This window comes from Amblyraja radiata, chromosome 2 (assembly GCF_010909765.2).
Source record: "Amblyraja radiata isolate CabotCenter1 chromosome 2, sAmbRad1.1.pri, whole genome shotgun sequence".
NCBI classification, from domain to species: domain Eukaryota; kingdom Metazoa; phylum Chordata; class Chondrichthyes; order Rajiformes; family Rajidae; genus Amblyraja; species Amblyraja radiata.
The window spans coordinates 121,614,439-121,640,659 of NC_045957.1; the positions used below are offsets into that span (position 1 = coordinate 121,614,439).

Sequence of the window (26,221 nt, forward strand, 5' to 3'; positions counted from 1 at the left end):
TCTAATCATGTGTAGCCTTTTAGCCGACTGGATAGCACGTGACAAAATGCTTTTCACTGTACCTTGGCACACATGACAATAATAAGCTGAGCTACAATAAAACTAAGCTAAACTAACGCAGTTAGCAGCATCTCTTGAGGGAATGGACAGGCGACGTTTCGGGTCAGGACCCATCCTCAGATTATTGAGTGCACAGATGGCTCACCAATAGTCAATAGACAATAGGTGCAGGAGCAGGCCATTCGGCCCTTCGAGCCAGCACTGCCATTCAATGTGATCATGGCTGATCCTCCCCAATCAGTACCCCGTTCCTGCTTTCACCCCATATCCCCTGACTCCGCTATCTTTAAGACTGTCTGGAGAAGTCTGTCTGGAGAATCTCTGGCTAACCGCGATGTGCATGTCACTGTAGTACCGTGCACAATGCTTGCGTTTCACTTCCCAAGGCAAGATTGTGCTCAAGGTGTACTCTATCTACTCCACTGGCAGAGCATCATTACCAGTTCTGGACACACATGTAACCCCAGATACAGAGCAATGGCTTGTGACTCTTACCTTTCTGTAAAGGATGAGCAAGACATTCAGTTCATGAGCAATTAAGGATGGGCAATAAACGCTGGCAAACCAGCATTGTTCACATTTTAAAATACTGACTGTCACCAACCTGCCCAATCACTGTACTCTTGCGGTCACAATTAAAACCTCCTCAATCCTGCACATGTATCAAACAAATTAAGAAAATCCTAATGGATCCCAGCAACACTGCATTCTTGGCCAAAAACAGGCTTCATACTCCAGTGGTTTCTCTAATTACTAATAACCTCTCTCTCTCGGTCCCTCCTACACCCTAGTTGTTAAACTAGTTTCAATGTTGCCCTGTGTGTTTCATTCTCTGTAACTTGTTATCTCCTCGCCCACAGCTGACAAAGAGAGGCGTGTTGCCTTTATCGTCGTCACATTTTTGCATATCTTTCATTCATTTGTTGTTGAATGAGGTCTGATTGACCTGGACGATGACACGTTGGCCTCAACGGAGCTGCAGGTCTAAAAGACATACGACAGAAGAGGAAGATTCATTTGTTCGATATCTCGCTATAATCACCGTCTGTATCTCTCGTTTCACTTTCTCCTCACCCTCAGTCTGAAGAAGGGTCTCAACCCAAAACATCACCTATCTTTTCTCTAGAGATGCTGTCTGACACGCTGAGTTACTCATGCTTATTGGGTCTATCTTTAGTTTAAACCAGCATCTGCAGTTCCTCCCGTTACAACTTCATACAGTTTTTGATGTGTACTCTGGCAGAAGTGCTGAGAAGAAACGGGGTTTAGAAAGCGAGATGCTTGCACATTCTCATCCAAATCATTGAAATAGATGACAAACAGTAATGGGCCCAACACCAACATGAGCCACAACACAAGTCATGGGTCTCTGGTCCAAAAAACAGCCTTCCACCATTACTTTGCACGGAGTTAACTTCAATCTGTCATTCCAGTTGATCAATATCCTATTGTAACTTTAGACAACCTTCTTCACTCTCCACTCTGTCACCAACTTTGGTGTCATCTGCAAACTTGCCATCATGCAAGCTACATTCTTATCCAAATCATAAACATACGTGACCAACGGCAGGGGACCCAGAACTCTTTTAGGAGAATGATCCCCAGGATGAATGGGTTAACATATGATGGGCATTAGACGGCACTGGGCATGTAAACATAGAAAATAGGTGCAGGAGTAGGCCATTTGGCCCTTCGAGCCTGCACCGCCATTCAATGTGATCATGGCTGATCATCCAACTCAGTATCCTGTACCTGCCTTCTCTCCATACCCCCTGATCCCTTTAGCCACAAGGGCCACATCTAACTCCCTCTTAAATATAGCCAATGAACTGGCCTCAACTACATTCTATGGCAGAGAATTCCAGAGATTCACCACTCTCTGTGTGAATTTTTTTTTTCAAATCTCGGTCCTAAAAGATTTCCCCCTTATCCTTAAACTGTGACCCCTTGTCCTGGACTCCCCCAACATCGGGAACAATCTTCCTGCATCTAGCCTGTCCAACCATTTAAGAATTTTGTAAGTTTCTATAAGATCCCCCCCCCTCAATTTCCTAAATGCTAGCGAGTACAAGCCGAGTCTATCCAGTCTTCCTTCATATGAAAGTCCTGACATCCCAGGAATCAGTCTGGTGAACCTTCTCTGTACTCCCTCTATGGCAAGAATGTCTTTCCTCAGATGTACTCACTGGAGTTTAGAAGAATGAGGGGGGCCTCATTGAAACTTACCAAATCGTGAAAGGTCTGGACAGAGTGGATGTGGAGAGGATGTTTCCACTGGTGGAAAAGTTTATTCAGTAAGGAGATAAGAAATAATTTATTTAGTCAGAGGAATTCATTGTCACAGAAGGCCGTGGAGGCCACGTCACTGGATATTCTTAAGGTAGAGGTTGATAGATTCTTCATTAGTATGGGTGTCAGGTGTTATGGGGAGAAGGCAGGAGAATGGTGTTGAGAAGGAAAGATAGATCAGCCATGATAGAATGGCAAAGTAGACTTGATGGGCCGAATGGCTTAATTTTGCTCCTAGAACTTATGAATTGATGTGTGCTGCTTGCAGCACACCACTGGTCACAAACCCCAATATGAAAACAAACCTCCACACCCACCCTCTGCCTCCAACCACCTCGCCAATTTTGTGCTAAATTGGTTGGGTCACCCTTAGTTTAAAGGACCAACCTTCCATTCAAGACCTAATCAAAGACTTCACCAAAGTCCACATAGACAACATCTGCTGCCCTGCCCTTGTCAATCCTCTGGATCACCTCTTCAAATCACTGAGATTTGAGATATTTTCCATGCAGTCCGTCCTTCATCAGTCTTTGGCTTTCTAAATGCAAACAAACATTGCCTCGCAGATCCTCCCAAAAGTGGAAAGATTCTCTCCACATCCACTCTGTCAAGAGCTCTCATGATTTTGTTTCAATCCCGTCATTTCTCACTATTTAGATAAGACATTTTTATCTAAAATGATTTATTTCTAATTTTATATGAAACTGAGGGACACAAGTAAGGCGTCTGAATCTATAAAAGTGTGGCCGAGCTGAAGCTTGTTATATATTTTCCCAGGCACATTGCATAATTGACTAATGCATAAAACATTGTGTACTGCTTGACCCTCCTTCGAAGCTTCCTCACCATGTTCAATTTGTGTTACAAGATGTTGTGTGACTGACAGTGCAAACCCAGCCAAAATCTATGAATACACATTATATTAATCAAAACTAAAGGTTTGTAGAAGGCTCCAACCCAAAATGTTGCCTGTCCATTCCCTCCACGGATGTTGCCTGACTGCTGAGTTTCTGCAGAGCTTTGTGCTTTGCTTAAGAGGTTTGTACAACCAGCACAGTGATGCTGCAGTAGGGTTGCTGCCTCACAGCGCCACAGACCTGGCTTCCATCCTCCACGGTTGCTGCCTGTACGTTCTCCCCGTGACCTGCGGGGGGTTTCTCCGAGATCTTCGGTTGTAGGTACAGGTTTGTAGGTTAATTGGCTTGGTATAAATGTAAATTAGCCCTAGCGTGTGCAGGATAGTGTTAATGCGCGGGGATCGCTGGTAGGTGCGGACTCGGTGGGCCAATGGGCCTGTTTCCGCGCTGTATCATTAAACTAAACTGGGTTGCTAGCGATAATAAGGCACAGTGATAGAGCAAGGAAACAGATCCTTCAACCCACTCAATCCATAACTGGACTTCAAGTACCAATCTACATTAATCCTATTTTCCAGCACTCCGCTCGTAGCCTGTTAGACAATAGACAATAGACAATAGGTGCAGGAGTGGGCCATTCGGCCCATCCAGCCAGCACCGCCATTCAATGTGATCATGGCTGACCATCCCCAATCAGTACCCCGTTCCTGCCTTCTCCCCATATCCCCTGACTCCGCTATTTTTAAGAACCTTATCTAGCTCTGTCTTGAAAGCATCCGGAGAACCTGCCTCCATCGCCCTCTGAGGTAGAGAATTCCACAGACTAACCACTATTCGTGAGAAAAAGTGTTTCCTCGTCTCCGTTCTAAATGGCTTACTCTTTATTCTTAAACTGTGACCCCTGGTTCTGGACTCCCCCAACATCGGGAACATGTTTCCTGCCTCTAGCGTGTCCAAACCCTTATAAAAATCTTATATGTTTCAATGAGATCCCCTCTCATCCTTCTAAACTCCAGAGTGTACAAGCCTAGCTGCTCCATTCTCTCAGCATATGACAGTCCCGCCATCCCAGGAATTAACCTTGTAAACCTACGCTGCACTTCCACAATAGCAAGAATGTCCTTCCTCAAATTAGGGGAGCAAAACTGTACATAATACTCCAGGTGTGGTCTCACTAGGGCTCTGTACAACTGCAGAAGGACCTCTTTGCTCCGATATTGTGTTATGGTATTTCAAGGGCTCATGTAAACATAAATATTGAGAGTACCTTCCCCTATCACCCACTCACACAGAGCATTCTACATCTCAACACTCGTCTGCATATTAAAACATTCCTGAAAATTACTCCCATGACCTCTGTTTGCAAACATGTGTGCTCAGAAGTAAAATTTCTCATTATCTATCTTATTAATGTTCCTTTAGTTTGTATACCTAAATTAGGTCCCCTTCTCAGCCTTCTATGGAAAACAAACACAGCTTATCAAGACGCCATCTACACTTCACACTGCCTCGGAAAAGCAGCCAACATAATCAAAGTCTTGTCCCGCCCTGTACAAATTGTATATACATTCCATACCCAATACAAATTGTATATACATACAGTGCCCTCCATAATGTTTGTGACAAACACCCATCATTTATTTATTTGCTTCTGTACTCCACAATTTGAGTTTTGTAACAGAAAAAAAATCACATGTGGTTAAAGTGCACATTGTTAGATTTTATTCAAGGCCATTTTTACACATTTTGGTTTCACCATGTATTCAGATTCAGATTCAACTTTAATTGTCATTGTCAGTGTACAGTACAGAGACAACGAAATGCAGTTAGCATCTCCCTGGAAGAGCGACATAGAATATGATTTCAATAAATAAATCTATTTACATGCATACAGTCATAGTGTTTTTCCTGTGGGAGGAGTGTCCGGGGGGTGATTGGCAGTCACCGAGGTACATTGTTGAGTAGTGTGACAGCCGCAGGGAAGAAGCTGTTCCTGGACCTGCTGGTCCGGCAACGGAGAGACCTGTAACGCCTCCCGGATGGTAGGAGGGTAAACAGTCCATGGTTGGGGTGAGAGCGGTCCTTGGCGATGCTGAGCGCCCTTCGCAGACAACGCTTGCTTTGGATAGACTCAATGGAGGGGAGTGAGGAACCGGTGATGCGTTGGGCAATTTTCACCGCCCTCTGCAGTGCTTTCCGGTCGGAGACAGAGCAGTTGTCATACCATACTGTGAAACAGTTGGTAAGGATGCTCTCGATGGTGCAGCGGTAGAAGTTCACCAGAATCTGATGAGACAGATGGACCTTCTTCAGTCTCGGACTGAACAACCTGGCCCTTAACTCCAAGAAGACCAAGGAGCTCATTGTGGACTTCAGGAAGTCTAGGGGCGGCACGCACACCCCCATCCACATTAACGGGACGGAGGTGGAACGTGTCTCCAGCTTCAGGTTCCTGGGGGTCAACATCTCCGATGACCTCTCTTGGACCCACAATACCTCAACTCTGGTCAAGAAGGCTCACCAGTTCTACGGTGGCATAGAAATTACAGCTGTGTTTATACATAGTCCCCCCATTTCAGGGCACCATAATATTTGGGACACATGGCTTCACAGGCGTTTGTAATTGCTCAGGTGTGTTTAATTGCCTCCTTAATGCAGGTATAAGAGAGCTCTCAGCACCTAGTCTATCCTCCAGTCTTTCCATCGCTTTTGGAAACTTTTATTGCTGTTTATCAACATGAGGACCAAGGTTGTGCCAATGAAAGCCAAAGAACTCATTATGAGACTGAGAAACAAGAATAAAACTGTTAGAGACATCAGCCAAACCTTAGGCTTAGCAAAATCAACTGTTTGGAACATCATTAAGAAGAAAGAGAGCACTGGTGAGCTTACTAATCGCAAAGGGACTGGCAGGCCAAGGAAGACCTCCACAGCTGATGACAGAAGAATTCTCTCTATAATAAAGATAAATCTCTAAATACCTGTCCGACAGATCAGAAACACTCTTCAGGAGTCAGGTGTGGATTTGTCAATGACTACTGTTCGCAGAAGACTTCATGAACAGAAATAGAGGCTACACTGCAAGATGCAAACCACTGGTTAGCCGCAAAAATAGGATGGCCAGGTTACAGTTTGCCAAGAAGTATGGTACTTGAAAGAGCAACCACAGTTCTGGAAAAAGGTCTTGTGGACAGATGAGACAAAGATTAACATATCAGAGTGATGGCAAGAGCAAAGTATGGAGGAGAGAAGGAACTGCCCAAGATACAAAGCATACCACCTCATCTGTGAAACATGGTGGTGGGGGTGCTATGGCCTGGGCATGTATGGCTGCTGAAGGTACTGGCTCACTTATCTTCATTGATGATACAACTGCTGATGGTAGTAGCATAATGAATTCTGAAGTGTATAGACACATCCTATCTGCTCAAGTTCAAACAAATGCCTCAAAACTCATTGGCCGATGGTTCATTCTACAGCAAGACAATGATCCCAAACATACTGCTGAAGAAACAAAAGATTTTTTCAATGCTAAAAAATGGTCAATTCTTGAGTGGCCAAGACAATCACCCGATCTGAACCCAAATAGAAACATAGAAAATAGGTGCAGGAGTAGGCCATTCGGCCCTTTGAGCCTGCACCGCCATTCAATATAATCATGGCATGACAATGAGCATACCTTTTATATGCTGAAGAGAAAACTGAAGGGGACTAGCCCCCAAAACAAGCATAAGCTAAAGATGGCTGCAATACAGGCCTGGCAGAGCATCACCAGAGAAGACACTCAGCAACTGGTGATGTCCATGAATCACAGACTTCAAGCAGTCACTGGATGCAAAGGATATGCAACAAAATACTAAACATGACTACTTTCATTTACATGACTTTGCTGTGTCCCAAACATTATGATGCCCTGAAATGGGGGGGACTATGAATAAACACAGCTGTAATTTCTACATGGTGAAACCAAAATGTATAAAAATGGCCTTTATTAAAATCTGACAATATGCACTTTAACCGTGCATATTGCATAAAATATGCAATATGCACTGTGATTTTTTTCTATTACAAATCTCAAATTGTGGAGTACAGAGGCAAATAAATAAATGACGGGTCTTTGTCCCAATCAATATGGAGGGCACTGTACATCAAAGTAGTACAACAGAAAAAAACAACTTAGTATGCAGTCATACAGCTATAAAGTGCAGATGAAAAAAGTGCAAGGTAGGTTGGGAAATCAAGGTTGGGAGGTAGGTTGGGAAATCAAGAAATCAAGAAATCATCTTAGTGTATGAGGAGTCTAATAACAATGGGGAAAAGTGCAGTTTGGTTTAGCTTAGAGATACCGAGTGTAAACAAGCCCATCGGCCCACCGTGTCCGCGCTGACCAGCAATTGCCGTACATTAGTTCTATCCTACATACAAAGGACAATGGCATCTGTTAAAAAAACAATGAACCTACAAACTTGCAGGTCTTTGGACTGCCTTCTCCCCATAACCCATGACACCTGTACTAACCAAAAATCTATCAATCTCTGCCTTAAAAATATCCATGGACTTGGCCTCCATAGCCTTCCACAGATGCACCATCTGACTAAAGAAATTCCTCCTCATCTCCTTCCTAAAGGAACGTCCTTTAATTCTGAGGCTGTGACCTCTAGACCAAGATTCTCCCACTAGTGAAACCATCTTCTCCACATCCACTCTATTCATTTTCACTATTCGGTGCGTTTCAATGAGGTCCCTCCTCATTCTTCTAAACTCCAGTGAGAACAGGCCCAGTTCTGTCAAACGCTCATCATGTGTTAACCCACTCATTCCTGGGATCATTCTTGTAAACTTACTCTGGACCCTCTCCCAGATCAGAACATCAGATACGGTGCCCAAAATTGCCCACAATATTCCAAATGCGGCCTGACCAGCGCCTTATAGAGCCTCAGCATTACATCCCTGTTTTTGTATACAAGCCCTCTTGAAATAAATACTAGCATTGCGTTTGCTTTCTTCACGACCGATTCGACTTGCAGATTAACTTTTTGGGAATCCTGCACCAGCACTCCAAAGTCCCTTTGCACCTCCGATTTCTGGATTCTCTCCCCATTTAGAAAAAAAACTCCACGCCTTTATTCCAACGCCCAAAATGCATGACTCCACACTTTGCTACACTACATTCCATCTGCCACTTCTCTGCCCACTCTCCCAAACTGTCCAAATCCTTCTGCAGAGTGCCTGCTTTCTCTACACTACCTGCCCCTCCACCTATTTTTGTATCATCCACGAACTTGGTCACAAAGCCTTCAATCCCCTCGTCCAAATCGTTAATATACAACGTGAAGAGTAGCGGCCACAGCACCGGGCCCTGCATAACTCCGCTAGTCACTGGCAGCCAACCTGAAAAGGCTCCCTTTTGCCTTCTGCCATCCAGCCAACCTGCTAGATGGCAGAATGGAGGAAGGGGGGGGGGACAGTAACGGTGATGTGCAGGACAAGTTTTGTTTTACACATTTTGAGTGGTGGGGGCCTGGAACACACTTGCAAGGGGTGGTGGTGGAGGCAGGTACTATAGTGGCATTTTAAAGGCTTTTTGGATGGGCATATGGCAGTGCAGGGAATAGAGAGATATGGATCATGCACAGGCAGGTGAGATCAGTTTCACAGCATGGTGTTCGACTTTGTTCCTGTGCTGTACTGTTCCATGTTCTGTGTATTACAACAGTGGATGAATTGCAGAGGGAACAAAAACACAGCGGGTCAGACAGCATCTCTGGGGCACATTGGAAGGTGTCGTTTGGGGCTGGGACCCTTCTTCAGATTGTGCTGATTGTGGTGAGGGGGGTTGGGGTGCAGTGGGTTGGGGTGAAGTGGGTTGGGGTGAGGGGGGGTGGGGGGTGAGGGGGGGTATGGGTGAGGGGGGGTTGGGTTAGGGGGGTGGGGGTGAGGGGGGGGTTGGGATGAGAGGTGTGAGGTGAGGGGGAGGGTGGGTGGGGGGGGGGGTTGGGGGTGGGGGGGGTGGTGGTTGGTGTGTGGGGTGGGAGTGATGGCGGGTGAGGTGAGGACGGGGGGTTGGGACGGGTGGGGTGAGGTTGTTGGAGTGGGGGGGTGGGTGTGAGGGGGGTGGGGTGCGCGGGGTTGGGGGAGGGGGGGAGTGAGCGGGGTTGGGGTGCGGGGGGTTGGGTGAGGGGGTTGGGGTGAGGGTGGTGGGTGAGGGTGAGGGGGAGGGGGTGGGGGGGTTGGGGTGAGGGGGGTGGGGGGTTGGGGTGATGGGGGTGAGGTGAGGGGGTGGGGTGAGGACGGGTGGGGTGAGGTTGTTGGGGTGAGGGGGGTTGGGGTGCGGGGGGTTGGGGTGAGGGGGGTGGGAGTGAGGGGGGTGGGGGTGCGGAGGGTTGGGGTGAGGGGGTTCGGGTGAGGGGGTGGGGTGGGGTGGGGTGGAGGGGTGGGGTGGGGTGGAGTGAGGGGGGTGGGGTGAGGGGGGGGGGTGAGGTGAGGAGGGTAGGTGGTGGGGGGTGAGGTGAGGGGGTGAGGTGAGGGGGGTGGGGTGAGGGGGGTGGCCCGAAACGTTGCCTATTTCCTTTGCTCCATAGATGCTGCTGCACCCGCTGAGTTTCTCCAGCACTTTTGAGTCTACCCTTGTGACTGATGATGTAAAGGAAATCACATTGTGAACACCAGGTGCAGTAGATGAGGTGAGAGGAGGTGCACCTGAACCTCTGTCTCACTTGGAAGGACTGCTGGGATCACTGGATGGAGGTCCCGGAGGAGGTATAGGTACAGGTGTCACGTCTCTTGCGGTTGCAAGGGAATGTACCTGGGGAAGGGATGGATTGGATGAGAGAGATGTGCGAACCAAGGAGTTGCAGAGGGTGAATGAGCTCTCCAGCGGAAGGGATGGGGACAAGAAAATGTGAACGGTGGTGGGATCTTCATGGCCTTAATGGCCAGTCATAATGCATGACTAGCCATGAAGCACTTCATGGTGACGGATGTCAGAACCCCAGGTCTAGGTCTGCTCTCCAACACTTCCTGATGCCCTACCATTCACTGTGTGGGTCCTGCCCTTGTTAGACGTCCCAAAATGCAACCCCACTTTTCTCTGTATTAAATTCCATCAACCATTCCTCTGCCCACCTGGCCAATCGATCCAGATCCTGCTGCAATCTTTCACAACCATCTTCATTGTCTGCAAAACCACCCACTTTTGTGTCATCAGCAAACTTGCTAATCTCGCCGTGTATGTTCTCACCCAAATCATTGATATAGGTGACAAACAGTAACGGGCCCAGCACCGAACCCTGAAGCACACCACTGATTACATCCAGGCCTCCAGTCCATTCCACCATCACCCTCTGCTTCCTTCCATGAAGCCAATTTTCTATCCATTCAGCCATCTCTCCTTGGATCTAAATGTGAACTAAGCTTCCAGAGCAGCCTACCATGTGGAACTTTGTCGAATGCTTTGGTGAAGTCCATCTATGCATCATCTACACCTTTTTGGTTAGGCCTTCAAAAAGACTCGCAGATTTGTGAGACACGACCTCCCACGTACAAATTCATGCTGACCATCCCTAATCAGCTTTTGTCCGTCTAAATGCCTGCATATCCTATCCCTCAGAATATCCTCTAGTAACTTGCCAATATCAGATGTTAAGAGCCTATAGTTCCCAACATTTTCCCTGCGGCCCTTTTATGAATAGAGGCACAACACGTGCCTCCCTCCAGTCTCCCTCTAGCCTTATTAGTCTTTCATGTTTCTGGATTAACTTCCATCCGTTATTGTTCTGCCCATTTTATCAATCGTCAATATTGTTTAACAAATTAATTATCAACACCATCAATATACTTCAAGTCACCTGTAAACTTACCAAGGGACACCTTACACTCACATCCCCATCAATGTATACACCTATCAACAAAGGTCCCATGCTGATGTATAAGAAGGAACTGCAGATGCTAGTTTAAACCTAAGATAGACACAAAAAGCTGGAGAGAAGGAATGGGTGATGTTTAAGGTCGAGACCCTTCTTCAGAGTCTGAATCTGAAGTCCGCGGAGTTACTCCAGCTTTTTGTTACTATTCCAGCTAACAATGATCTGTTCTACATTTTCCTTGATCTCCATTCCCTTTGTCTTATTTTCACCCCTCACACTTCCTTATCTATGTATCTCCCTCTCCCCTGACATCAGTCTATAGAAAGGTCCAGACCCGAAACGTCCAGAGTTGCTGCCTGTCCCACTGAGTTACTCCAGCATTTTGTGTCTATCGTCGATTTAAACCAGCATCTGCAGTTCTTTCCTAAACAAGGGTCCCAGCACTGATCATCCACTACACATGCTTCCAAAGGCAAAAAAAAAAACCTTCTATCAGCAACCTCTACCTTCAAATAGCAAGCCAATTTCAGATCCAATTTTCCAAACTCCCCTGAGCCCTCTGGGCAATCAACCTTTTGAGAATTCTCTCATCAGGGGCCCTATCCAAAGGTTTCTAAATTCTTTGAAACACACAAAGCTCATCAACACATCACTTTAAAACAATGCAATCACATTTAGTTAGGAAGGATGTCCCTTCAGTAAAGCCATGAAGATTATCCTTGATTAATCCCAGTTACTCCAGTCGCATGAAGGTGTGTGTTTCTATTAGCTGAGCTCCCAGGTTAATTTCTTAAGCTGTTATTTTAATGAATTAGTAAAGAAACAGGATATAAAAGTGACAAAGACATTGAGAAGGTTGGGGCGAGACTCAGGAGAAGGGGGTGGCACGGTGTCGCAGCGGCAGAGTTGCAGCCTCACAGCGCCAGAGACCGGGGTTCAATCATAACGACGGGCGCTGTCTGTACGGAGTTTGTACGTTCTCCCTGTGACCCGAGTGAGTTTTCTCCAGGATCTCCGGTTTTCTCCCACACTCCAAAGACATGCGGGTTTATAGGTTAATTGCCTTAGTATAATTGTAAATTGTCCCTCGTGTGTAGGATAGTATTAGTGTGCAAGGATCGCTGGTCGACGTGGATTCGATAGGCTGATGGGCCAGTTTCCGTGCTGTATCTCTAAAAATAAATCACGCAGTCTTGGCAACGTGCATTTGAGGTTGTTGACAGAAGGAAAGACAGCGAAACCTTCTTGGATAAGGAAGTGGTGTAAGATGACTGAAGGACAGCCCTGCTCAAAAATGGGATACCTAGTGATCAACATAGAGATATATAGATACAGAGACAATAGATGCAGGAGTAGGCCATTCGGCCCTTCGAACTAGCCGAATCGTTAGTGATCATCCACAATCAGTACCCCGTTCCTGCTGTCTCCCCATATCCCTTGATTCCGTTAGCCCTAAGAGCTCTATCTAACTCTCTTTTGAATGCATCTAGTAAATCGGACTCCACTGCCTTCTGAGGCAGAGAACTCGACAAATTCACAACTGTGTGAAAAAGGTTTTCCTCATCTCCGTTCTAAGTGGCCTACCCCTTATTCTTAAACTGTGGCCCCTGGTTCTGGACTCCCCCAACATCGGGAACATGCATCTAGCGTGTCCAAACCCTTCATAATTTTATATGATTCTATAAGATCCCCTCTAATCCCACTAAATTCCAGTGAATACAAGCCCAGCCGCTCCATTCTTTCATCATATGATAGTCCCGCCATCCCGGGAATTTACCTCGTGAATCTGCGCTGCATTCCCGCAATAGCAAGAATGTGCTTCCTCAAATTTGAAGACTAAAACTGCACACAATACTCCTCTTTGCTCCTTATTCTCAACTCCTCTCATTATGAAGGCCAACATGCCATTAGCTTCCTTCACTGCCTGTTGTACCTGCATGTTTACTTTCAGTGACTGATGTCCTCACGACCAATGCAGTAGTGAAGATACTTTTAGCAACAAAATTAAATGTCAATGGAAAAAATATTGTCAAATAAATTGACAGTTGAACATTGTATTTAACTTGCTCGAGGTTTACAATGAAGTGGAGAGAGCTGAAGAGGCTGTGCTTCATGTATGTATAGCCTTGAAAAGGCATTTGTAGAATAAAGGCCCTATGCCAAAATTAAACCGTATGGGACCAAGAGGGAATGACATATGGTGAAAAATGGCCCAATTCACAGAAAGCAAGCTTTTGCTGAACGGTGCTTTTTCCACACTGGATAAATGCATCGTGACGTATTGCAGATTGGTATTTGGGTCACTGTTCTTTTTGCATAATTTATTAATAGCCTGGCCTTACAGGGTATAATTTAGGATTCTAATGGAGCATAAATGCAGGTTGTTTCAGGTCTGGAGATGAGTCTGAAAAAATTCCCGACCCAAATAGTTTTCTATCCATGCCTATAGACAATAGACAATAGGTGCAGGAGGAGGCCGTTCGGCCCTTCAAGCCAGCACCGCCATTCACTGTGATCATGGCTGATCATCCCCAATCAGTACCCCGTTCCTGCCTTCTCCCCATATCACTTGATTCCGCGAGCCCTAAGAGCTCTATCTAACTCTCTTTTGAATACATTCAGTGAATCAGCCTCCACTGCCTTCTGAGGCAGAGAATTCCACAGATTCACGTGTCTTCCAGTAATGATACGGAGGAAGGAACCGCAGATGTTGGTTTATACCAGAGATAGACACAAAAAGCTGGAGTAACCCAGCGGGTCGGGCAGCAGCTCTGGAGATAAAGGATGGGCGACATTTCAGGTCGAGACCCTTCTTCAGATCGAAAGTAGAGGGAGGGGACGGAACTGGAGGTAAGAAAGGGCCAGAGCAAGGCAGCACTGGCAACAGATGACCAAGGGTGGAGCCCATAATGTCCCCTTCATAGCAGGGGGAGAGATGATAATGGAAGGATGCAAGGATGCAAACAGTGGATGGGGGAGGGGAGTGGGGGACATTCGGGGGTTACTTGAAATTGATGGAGACAGAGGGAGACAGAGACAGAGGGAGACAGAGGGAGGCTGAGACAGACAGAGGCAGACAGAGGCAGACAGTGGCAGACAGTGGCAGACAGTGGCAGACAGAGGCAGGCAGAGGGAGAGAGAGAGAGAGGGAGAGAGAGAGAGAGAGACAGACAGAGAGAGAGGCAGAGAGAGAGAGAGACAGAGACACAGTGAGAGAGAGAGAGAGAGAGCCAGAGAGAGCGAGGGAGAGGGAGAGGGAGAGAGAGAGAGAGATCGACAGAGAGAGATCATAAACAGTACTTCCATGTGTCTATCTAAAGGCCTCTTGGATCATTACATTTGGGAAATTGGGAAGGGCAAGTGATCGTACGATCAACCATTGTTTTATCTATAAAATAGTTATGGATAAAGACAGGGCAGGTCCATGTTAAACATTTTAAATGGGGCACAGCCAACTTTGATGGTCTTAGACCGGAACTTACTAAAGTTGTTTGGAGTAGGCTGTTTAGGGGCAAAGGGATGGCAGCAAAGTGTAATGACAAGAGTTCAAGGCATGCATGTTCATGTTCATGTTAGAATGTCTATGAATTCCTTTAGTCAGAGGGTGGTGAATCCATGGAATTCACTGCCACAGAAGGTTGTGGAGGCCAAGTCAGCGGGTATTCTTAAGGCAAAGATTAATAGATTCTTTATTAGCATGGGTGTCAGGGATTATGGGGAGAAGGCAGGAGAATGAGGTTGAGAGGGGAAGATAGATCAGCCATGAATGAATGACGGAATAGACTTGATGGGCCAAATGCCCTAATTTGGCTCCTATCACATGAACTTTTGCGAGCAGGCGATTATTGGTCGGCATGGACTAAGAGGGCAGAAGGGCTTGTTTTCCACGTTGTATCTTTAAAAAAACTACACGGAATAGGAAGAATGCGCGTTATCTACCTAAAACTTTCCAAAACCATCCACTCTTTCAACATCCAGTCACTTGCCACATCCAGCATGAGAACCTAAACACTAGAATCCCGGAAATTATCATTCTACCCTGCTTTACAAGAGGATTTCAGTATAGGAGTAGAGAGGTTCTTCTGCATTTGTATGGGGCTCTGGTAAGACCACATCTGGAGTATTGTGCACAGTTTTGGTCCTAATTTGAGGAAGGACATCCTTGTGATTGAGGCAGTGCAGCGTAGGTTCACAAGATTGATCCCCGGGATGGCGGGACTGTCATATGAGGAAAGATTGAAAAGACTAGGCTTGTATTCACTGGAGTTTGGAAGGATGAGGGGGAATCTTATAGAAACATATAAAATTATAAAAGGACTGAACAGGCTAGATGCAGAAAAAATGTTCCCAATGTTGGGCGAGTCTAGCACCAGGGGCCACAGTCTTAGAATAAAGAGGAGGCCATTTAAGACTGAGGTGAGAAAACAAAATTTCACCCAGAGAGTTGTGAATTTGTGGAATTCCCTGCCACAGAGGACAGTGGATGGAATTAAGAGAGTTAGATAGAGCTCTAGGGGCTGGTGGAATCAAGGAATATGGGGAGAAGGCAGGCACGGATTATTGATTGGGGACGATCAGCCTTGATCACAATGAATCGGGGCCGAATGGCCTCATCCTGCACCTATTTTCTATGTTTCTCTGTTTCTATTATGATACAGAAGCTGTAAAAAAATGTACAAGTTCACCGTGCTAATCTTTTATACAAATAATCTTTCAATTTCATATAAACTTGGTCAATTAAATAGTGTGAAGAGGAGTTTAAGTTGCAGGAACATTCACTCATGACATTGAAAAATATCTTTAAGTAAAGCCAAAAAATATATACTTTATTCTCACACCTACCTTTCAGATACTATTAGCAGATGGAAATAAATGTTGGATATTGGAATAACTTTCAAGAGCTCAGCTACATACAGACTTTTGTACAACAAAAGTCCAGAGGAGTAACAAATTGAAAATATCTGTAAAATGCAAAATTACAAAAAGTACCTAGCCATAGAAAGAGTGCTGCAAAGAACACTGAGAGATGTCACAAGAAATCAAGGAGTAATTTCAAATTCAGATTTTATGTAATCTACAATAGTTATGCAGCATGTTGAATGTAATAACATCTTCACAGTAACATTAAAAAAAAGAGGCATTGAATCACATAATGAGATATTACAGTAGATGACCAAAACTTGGGCAAAGATAGATCATGGAAAGCACTCAGACGACTGAGAACATCGTTAAACATTATGTTTTGATCTATTGGCCAGGCTATCTTGCTCACAAATTGCCATAACCCAAAGTTCAAGCTGCATTGACTTAATGAGAAACAAACAGTAATTGAAATTAATAAATACATGAATGCAAGTAACTATACAAGTGATTTTTAGTGCAGAAAATAAAAATAATGGACATTATTATTAATAAAAATAGAGGCAATGTTTCCTTCAACATCTGATTATTAGTTTTTCCTTTAAAAAAAAACGTGGCTGATTCTCACGTGTATGCTTTGATGACCGTAGAAATGTCTGTAGAAATGAAATTTCGTTCAAATCTAGGTTTGAATGACAATAAATAGCATTCCATTCCATTCCATACCAGAATACAATTGTCAAAACTGAGATGAAATGTAAAGTTTGGCAAACTCTCTGTCAAATTTACTTTTCCATCCCACCTCTTATGAACATGAATTAGATGTAAAAACCTGCAAACTCTTAGTCAAATTTACTTTTCCATCCCAACTCTGAAGAACTAGAATTAGTACCATCATATTTATTAAAATAACACCTTAATGGTTCAAAACACAAGAGTACAGAGAAGGCTTGTTTCAATGAGGACAGACACAAAATGCTGGAGAAACTCAGGACAGGCAGCATCTCTGGAGAGAAGGGATGGGTCACGATTCGGGTCGAGACCTTTCTTCAGACAGAGCATTGGGGGAGAGGGAAACGAGATATGGAAGGGTAAGACGTGAAAACGAGAGATCAAAGGGGACGAAGGTCAAGGAAAATGTAGAACAGATCATTGTTAGCTGGGTTGGGGAAAGGTGAAGGCAAGGCATACAACAATAACATTTAATCAAGAAGACAGGCAGACTGGTCGGAGAACTAGGATGGGGAGGGATGGAGAGAGAGGGAAAGCGGGTTACTTGAAGTTAGAGAAGTTGATATTCATATTTCATATAGCATATCTCAATATTCCAGGTGAGGTCCTATCATTCTACCCTGAGAAATACTGATCACACATCCTGCCAGTCCATCATAATGACCTGTGAAGGTTATGCCAAGAATCACAGGGGGAATTAAAAGCACACTTTATTCTCATGGATGTTTTGTTTGTACGAGGTTTGGGGAGGCCAATTTAAAAAATAATCTATCACAGCTATCACTGTGGCAACTAGTCGGGGATTGGCTGTGTAGCGGCAAGGAATTTTTGGTTGGGAATTGAATGAACTACATGTCATTGCATTACAGCTCCACGTAGCGTAATATCCAGGCTTTGAAGTTACAAGTAAAATCACATGGAATTGTGTAATAATAATTGCATGGACAAATACTCCACTTTTCTTAAAACAAATAATAATGGAAGCACATTCACACTTACCTTTTCCATTGAATGATAATGCAGAAGCCATGGCTCCTGTGACTGGCAGTGGCAGCTGTGGTGACGATGGCTGTGTTCTTGGCCTGGTTCCCATTCGTGCTCTCTCTGTTCCAGGGACCAGCAGAGTCCCGAATGACTTCTCAATGGCCAGATCTGGCGCTATAGAGTCTGGATTCTGTTCCATTTGATCAAATGTATCTGACGAGGCATCCTGAAAACCATCAATCACTATCCTATTCTTTAGAGGGCTTCTGGGAACCAGGATTTTGATGCCCGATTTAGTGAGGTCCATTGTCTTCCTACTGGAGAAAGGTTGCGAGCTGGTTTTGCGGAATTTCTGGTGACTTGACAAGAACTGGCTTGAGCTTTTTGAGTCAGAGTCTTTACCAATTCCTGGTGATCTGGGAGAAGACTTTGATAGAGAACTGTTGGTTGACCTGGATATTTGTTTGCGAGCATTGTTTAAAGAATGCTTGTTTGCTCTGGAAATGTGTCCGTCTTTCTGCTTATCACTGTGCTGCCTGTTAAACTCCAGAATATACTCCTCACAGTTCACCAGATGATGTTCTGGTTCCCATGTGTCATCATCACTGTCATAACCTTTCCACCGGACCAAGTACTCAGTTCGCCCCTTTTTATTTTTCCTCTTGGCCACAATTCTCTCTACCTATTAAATCAGGAAACACAGGAATCAGTGACACAGAACTTGCTGTGGATTATGCACTAAATAATGAACGGCACAACTACACTGCTGGTCTTAAAGGAGTTTGTCTAGTAAATTACCAGAACGTGGATTATGTTCAAACTTTAATATCTCACAAAGTATGAATGACTCAAGTGACAAGTCGCAGCGAAATTCATTGCTTGCATGCCCAAGGTATGCAAATAGTCGACACATAAAGGGCGCTTAAAGTTGCAAAGTGTCGCACGCCTAGTCCACCTTCGTTCATCCCACCCCCACGCTCCCTCACGGCGGTCCCCCCCGCCAGCCGGGTCCTCCTCTGCTCCCCCTCCCCCCCTCAGGACGGCCACACATAACAGGTTTATAATCTACATACTATTAAATTTGATGCCACACCTTTGGATAGAACAACATACATGCAAACTGCAACAGCTTACCACTAGTGCAACAGGAATTGTAGGAATGGAAGGAACCATATTGGCCAGACAATAACACACATCAGCAGCAGGCAAAGGCTGAGGCTCAAGTCGGACCATTGATCGCAACCATACCCACCTTACACTGGAAAATGGAAAGGCGCAGAACTGGAAAAGAGCACGGAATTCCGCCTGGGCTCCCTGTTAAGTTATATGGTGATAAGACAAACTTTACATTTGAAAAAAAAGTGAACATTTCGATGTTCAATGAAAAGAGTCGAACATTTATGCCTTTTCCATTATACTTCTTACCCGATTTGACACTGATCTATAATATCACGACAATATTTTATTCCTTGGTCATAACAAATTACATGACTCGCTCGGTCCGCAATAACCAACCTGATCTCCTGGTGGCTCAGCACTTCAACTCCCCCTCCCATTCCCAATCTGACCTTTCTGTCCTGGGCCTCCTCCATGGCCAGAGTGAGGACCACCGTAAACTGGAGGAGCAGCACCTCATATTCCGCTTGGGCAGAAAGCATCCCGGTGGCCTGAACATTGACTTCTTCAATTTCCGGTAGCCCTTGCTGTCTCCTCCCCTTCTCAGCTTTCCCTCAGCCCTCTGGCTCTTCCTCTTCCTTTCTTCTTCCCGCCCCCCCCCCCACCCACGTGCATCAGTCTGAAGAAGGGTTTCGGCCCGAAACGTTGCCTATTTCCTTTGCTCCATAGATGCTGCCGCACCCGCTGAGTTTCTCCAGCAATTTTGTCTACCTTCGATTTTCCAGCATCTGCAGTTCTTTCAAAATGCCACTGACATTTCCTCTTCTTAAACCCCTTCCTCAAGACTAAAACACCTTATTATTGGCGATAATAAATATATAGTTGCTACGATTAGTTCTATGCAATGCAGTCGTTTTAATAATCTTACTCTCAAAATGCAATTCAGTTCTAGTTTATTGTCATGTGTACCGAGGTGGGGTGGAAAGCTCAATTGATTATCTAAAAATGAACAAAATCTAGAAACTAGACAGATTAGTTTCAGATTTCTAACATGAGTGTCATTTTAACCCCCTGCAGCCCCCAAAACAAATGCCATTTCTATTTGGTATTTCATTGGCGTCTCATAATCATCAATCCTTTTGGTACTTACACATAACAAAATACTTCAATTGTCACTACTGAGCTGCCACCCACCAATTGGACTACTTAAAATTAAAAATAACACTACGGGCGGCACGGTGGCGCAACGGTAGAGTTGCTGACTTAAAGCGCCAGAGACCCGGGTTCCATCCTGGCTACGGATGCTTGACTGTACGCTCTCCCCGTGACCTGCGTGGGTTTTCTCCGAGATCTTCGGTTTCCTCCCACGCTCCAAAGACGTGCTATTTTTTAGGTTAATTGGCTTGGTATTAATGTAAAAATTGTCCCTAGTGTAGGATAGTGTAAATGTGCGGGGATCTCTGGTTCTGCGTGGACTCGACGGGTCAAAGGGCCTATTTCCGCACTGTATCTCGAAACTAAAAACTACACTTGTAAACTGGACAAAGACATTTAACAAAACCTTTGTGGAACAGCAGGGTCAGTAGAATAACAAGCTCAAAAGAAAATTATGTGAAAAAAAACAGAATGTATACTCAGAGCTGCTGTAGATTTGGGACTCAGAGCTGTTGTAGTTTTGGAAGCAACAGCAGGAGAAGTTTAGCAAGAGAAAACACTGATTGGCTCTAGCCCAAGTGGGAGGAGGGAAGTGAGTCAGAGGGGGGAAAACAGTTGAAAACTGAGGAATTTGGTTTGTAAATTGGTAAATTAGGCAATTTATCAGTCAATATAAGCAAGACAGCTATTAGGGAGCGGCAGTGAGTGAAGTGCCCTGTGAGAAAAGTGTGAGTCTTTGGCTCGAGAGTCTTTGGCTCGAGGGCTGAGGAGAGGAGGCTTACCAAAACACTGGAGAGGGAGAGACGAAAGAAGGAGATGTCAGGCAAGCTGATTCGGTGTGATGCTTGCAGTATGTGGGAGGTCAAGGACACTGCAGGTGCCTCTGGCTGCTACAAATGCGAGAAGTGCATCCAGGTAGAGCTCCTGAAGGACCGTGTTGGGGAACTGGAGAAGCAAGTGGATGACCTCAGGTTCGTCCGAGAAACTGAGTCGTTCCTCGACAAGTCCTACAGCAAGATTGTTACACCCAAGGTACTGGAAGAGAGAAGGTGGGAGACGGTGAGAAAGGGAGGGAAGCATGGAATGCAAACATCCCCGGGTGTTCTACCTCTTGTGAACAGGTTCACCCACTTAGAAGCTGTCAGGACAGAAGACGTTGTTACACTGAGCGGCGGATTGGCTTGCGATGCAAACAGGGCTGTTGAGCCAAAACCAAATAAGCCAAAGTCAGGCAACGCCATTGTAGTGGGAGACTCCATTGTGAGAGGTACGGACAGGGGTTTCTGCGGCAACAGACGGGATGCGAGGATGGTGTGCTGCCTTCCTGGTGCCAGGATCCAGGATGTCATGGACAGAGTGCAGAAAATCCTCAAGGGCGAAGGTGAACAGCCGGAAGTCGTAGTGCATCAAACAAATGATGTCGGAAAGAAGGGGATGAATATTCTGCAGCGTGACTTTAGAGAGCTCGGAAAAATGCTGAAAAGCAGGACCTCCAGGGTTGTTATCTCCGGTTTGCTTCCAGTTCCTCGTGCTGGCGAGAGCAGGAACAGGGAGATACGGAACCTGAACGTGTGGCTGAGGAACTGGTGCACGGGGCAGGGATTTAGATTCTTAGATCACTGGGATCTGTTTTGGGGTAAGGGGGGGCTGTACAAAAGGGACGGATTGCATCTTAACAGGTGGGGGACCAGCATTCTGGCAGGCAGGTTTGCCACTGCTACACGGGTGGTTTTAAACTGAATAAGGGGGGTGGGGTGTCAAATGGGATAGTTGAGGATGGAGTTAAAGGGAAAAGGTTCCTTAAATGTGCGAGCGGAGAGACAGAGGGGTGTAAAATGAGGGTAGAAGCAATAGGTAGCAAGGTGAAAAGTAAAAGTGGCAGGCCAGGACAAAAATCAAAAAGGGCTACTTTTCAACATAATTGTATAAAGTGTAAGAGTGTTGTAAAAACAAGCCTGAAGGCTTTGTGTCTCAATGCAAGGAGCATTCGTAATAAGGTGGATGAGTTGAATGTGCAGATAGCTATTAATGACTATGATATAGTTGGGATCACGGAGACATGGCTCCAGGGTGACCAAGGCTGGGAGCTGAACATCCAGGGATATTCAATATTCAGGAGGGATAGACAGAAAGGGAAAGGGGTAGCGTTGCTGGTTAGAGAGCAGATTAACGCAATAGAAAGGAAGGACATTAGCTTGGAGGATGTGGAATCGATATGGGTAGAGCTGCGAAACACTAAGGGGCAGAAAACGCTAGTGGGAGTTGTGTACAGGCCACCTAACAATAGTAGCGGAGATGGGGATGGCATCAAACAGGAAATTAGAAATGCGTGCAACAAAGGTAAAACAGTTATAATGGGTGACTTCAATCTACATATAGATTGGGTGAATCAAATTGGCAAGGGTGCTGAGGAAGAGGATTTCTTGGAATGTATGCGGGATAGTTTTCTAAACCAACATGTAGAGGAACCAACGAGAGAGCAGGCTATTCTAGATTGGGTATTGAGTAATGAGGAAGGGTTAGTTAGCAGTCTTGTTGTGCGTGGCCCCTTGGGCAAGAGTGACCATAATATGGTTGAGTTCTTCATTAGGATGGAGAGTGACATTGTTAATTCAGAAACAAGGGTCCTGAACTTAAAGAAAGGTAACTTTGAGGGTATGAGATGTGAATTGGCCATGATAGACTGGCAATTGATTCTTAATGGGTTGACGGTGGATATGCAATGGAAGGCATTTAAAGACTGCATGGATGAACTACAACAATTGTTCATCCCAGTTTGGCAAAAAAAAAAATCAGGGAAGGTAGTGCATCCGTGGATAACAAGGGAAATCAGGCATAGTATCAAAACAAAATATGAAGCGTACAAATTAGCCAGAAAAAGCAGCCTACCAGAGGACTGGGAGAAATTCAGAGTCCAGCAGAGGAGGACAAAGGGCTTAATTAGGAAAGGACAAATAGATTATGAAAGAAAACTGGCAGGGAACATAAAAACTGACTGCAAAAGCTTTTATAGATATGTGAAGCGAAAAAGATTAGTTAAAACAAATGTAGGTCCCTTGCAGTCAGAAACAGGTGAATTGATCATGGGGAACAAGGACATGGCAGACCAATTGAATAACTACTTTGGTTCTGTCTTCACTAAGGAAGACATAAATAATCTGCCGGAAATAGCAGGGGACCGGGGGTCAAATGAGATGGAGGAACTGAGTGAAATCCAGGTTAGCCGGGAAGTGGTGTTAGGCAAATTGAATGGATTAAAGGCCGATAAATCCCCAGGGCCAGATAGGCTGCATCCCAGAGAACTTAAAGAAGTAGCCCCAGAAATAGTGGATGCATTAGTGATAATTTTTCAAAACTCTTTAGATTCTGGAGTAGTTCCTGAGGATTGGAGGGTAGCTAATGTAACCCCACTTTTTAAAAAGGGAGGGAGAGAGAAAACGGGGAATTACAGACCAGTTAGTCTAACGTCGGTAGTGGGGGAACTGCTAGAATCAGTTGCCTGCGTTTGGCCCATATCCCTCTAAACCTGTCCTATCCATGTACCTGTCCAACTGTTTCTTAAGCCTTGGGATAGTCCCTGCCTCAACTACCTCCTCTGGCAGCGCGTTCCATACACCCACCACCGTTTGTGTGAAAAATATTGCTTCAAAAAAAAAATTCAGTTCAGTTTAGTTTATTGTCACATGTACCGAGGTATAGTGAAAAGCTTTTGTTGCGTGCTAACCAGTCAGCGGAAAGACAATACATGATTACAATCGAGCCATTTACAGCGTATAGATACATGATAAGGGAATAACGTTTAGTGCAAGGTAAAGCCAGCAAAGTCTAATCAAGGATAGTCCGAGGGTCTCCAATGAGGTAGACAGTAGTTCAGCACTGCTCTCTGGTTGTGGTAGGATGATTCAGTTGCCTGATAACAGCTGGGAAGAAACTGTCCCTAAATCTGGAGGTGTGCGTTTTCACATAGTTTTAAAAGTAAAATTCATCAGTTCATAGATTCTAGGAGCAGAATAAGGCCATTTGGCCCATCAAGTCTACTCCCCCATTCAATCATGGCTGATCTATCGTTCTCTCTCAACCCCAATCTCTTGCCTTCACCCCATAACCCCTGGCACTCTTTAAGAATAAGGAGTAAGCCATTTAGAACGGATCGAGGAACCACTTTTTCTCCCAGAGAGTGGTGAGTGTGGAATTCTCTGCCTCAGAGGGCGGTGGAGGCAGGTTCTCTGGATGCTTTCAACAGAGCTAGATAGGGCTCTTAAAAATAGCGGGGATTTGGGGAGAAGGCAGGAACGTGGTACTGATTGGGGATGATCAGCCATGATCACATTGAATGGCGATGCTGGCTCGAAGGGCCAAATGGCCTACTCCTGCACCTATTGTCTATTGTCTTACTGATCAAGAATCTGTCAATCTCCACCATAAAAATATCGGTTGATTTGGCCTCCACTGCCGTCTGTGGTATTCCTTACGTAATGGTGGATTTGCCATGGAATGCAAATAAGAATTTCAAAAAGCTAGTTTTATATTGTCTTTATTAAACTTCATCTTTCAGAGCTTGCAAATGGAATGAACATTGAGGTTCTGAATCTTAAATCAGACTGGTACAGAACTTTTCTCAAGATCTTTCCACATCTGCTGACAAATGAGTTGTAATTGGGCTATTACTGAGCCAACCCTTCCACTCTTGCCTGTACATACCTGGGATAACTACATTAAGCCGGTGGGCCTTTGAGTCTTATTAGCATAGCCGTAACTTCCAAAGACTTCCCTGATCTCAAGCAGGGAAAATTTGTCTTTCAAGCTTATGCCAGGTTAAACCACAGAAGGCTGTGGAAGCCAAGTCAACGGATATTTTTATGGCAGAGATAGATAATTCTTAGATAGACACAAAAAGCTGGAGAACTCAGCGGGTCAGACAGCATCTCTGGAGTAAAGGAAAAGGTGATGTTTCGGGTAGAGATAATTCTTGGTTAGTCTGGGTGTCGGGTGTTATAATAATAATAATAATAATAAATACTTTATTGATCCCCTCAGGGAAATTCAGATGTCCAGAAGCCCCCAACCAACAAACCCACAGATTCAAAACGAACACAGACAGAAAATACATAGAATACAATGTGGACACTACCTGAGAGCAATAAATACTTAAAAAGACCAATAATTAACAGTTAAAAATTAAAAATTGCAAAATGCATCCCCCTACAGCCTAGCGGTCCGAATTATAAAATCTAATGGCTGCAGGGGTGAAGGAGCTCCTGAACCGCTCCGTTCTACAGGGCAGGGAGAGGAGCCGGTTGTTGTTCCGAGTGCTCTTTTGACTCTCCAGAATTACATGGAGGGGTTGCCCGGGGTTTTTCAGGATGACCTGCACCTTGTGCCTCATACGCCTCTCAAGCACATCCATCCCAGAGTCTACTCTCCCCTCCAACACTGAGCTAGCTCGTTTAACCAGTTTGTCCAGCTTCTTGTTGTTTTTTGCACTAATGCTGTTGCCCCAGCAGACAACAGCATAGAAAATAACACTTGCAACCACAGTGTTGTAAAACATGTGCAGCATATCATTACACACACTGAAGGATTTGAGCCTTCTGAGGAAAAAGAGTCTGCTCTGGCCTTTTTTGTAGAGGGAGTCAGAGTTGACAGACCAGTCCAGTTTGTTATCAAGGTGCACTCCAAGGTATTTATATGTATGCACCACCTTATGGGGAGAAGGAAGGAGAATGAGGTTGAGGGACTGTTAGATCAGCCATGATTGAATGGCGGAGTAGATTTAATGGGCCGAATGGCCTAATTCTGCTCCTATCATGTATGAACCATGCATGAGGATATTGACAAATGGATGGAAGAGACAGACTGCCAGGAGAATGGCAAGAAAATGGCAAGAAAAACTTTTAACTAAGTTAGTTTAGATTTTTTAAGGTGAATATTTGATAAGGAAGGGGTGAAAGATTTCCGTAGCAGAATGAGAATGTAAAATTGAGTTTACAATCAGATCAGATCAATCATTGCCTCATCCAAGGATAGAATACGTTCAAAAGGCTGAGTGGCTTATTTCAGCCCCTATATATTAAGTTTGCATTCATTACTTTTTATTTAAATGTGTGGAAGTATGTTTCAATTTAACAAGAGTAAAAATAAATTTTTTTGTTTTAAAAATATGGAGTGATTTAAAATGTTTCTGAATGTCAAAGACATACAAAAATTTGTGAATAGCGATAACTTGCATAGCCAGCACAGCAAGTTCTCACCAACATCGACAGATGTGTCGTAGAAAGCATTTTATCGGGATGCATCACAGCA

At 44.8% G+C, this 26,221-nt stretch overlaps 1 protein-coding gene across 2 annotated transcripts in view; it reads right to left on the minus strand.

The window, feature by feature from the left end:
* Positions 1 to 26,221, minus strand: part of cdyl (chromodomain Y like) — a 213,551-nt gene that overhangs the window by 54,012 nt on the left and 133,318 nt on the right. The window contains exon 2 of one of the 2 annotated variants that reach the window (XM_033014634.1): positions 17,663 to 18,329. The exons of the other annotated variant lie outside the window; for it this stretch is intronic. Within the exon in view, the coding sequence (XP_032870525.1) occupies positions 17,663 to 18,329 (667 nt within the window). The remainder of the gene's footprint in view (positions 1 to 17,662; positions 18,330 to 26,221) is intronic. 2 annotated transcript variants of the gene reach the window in all.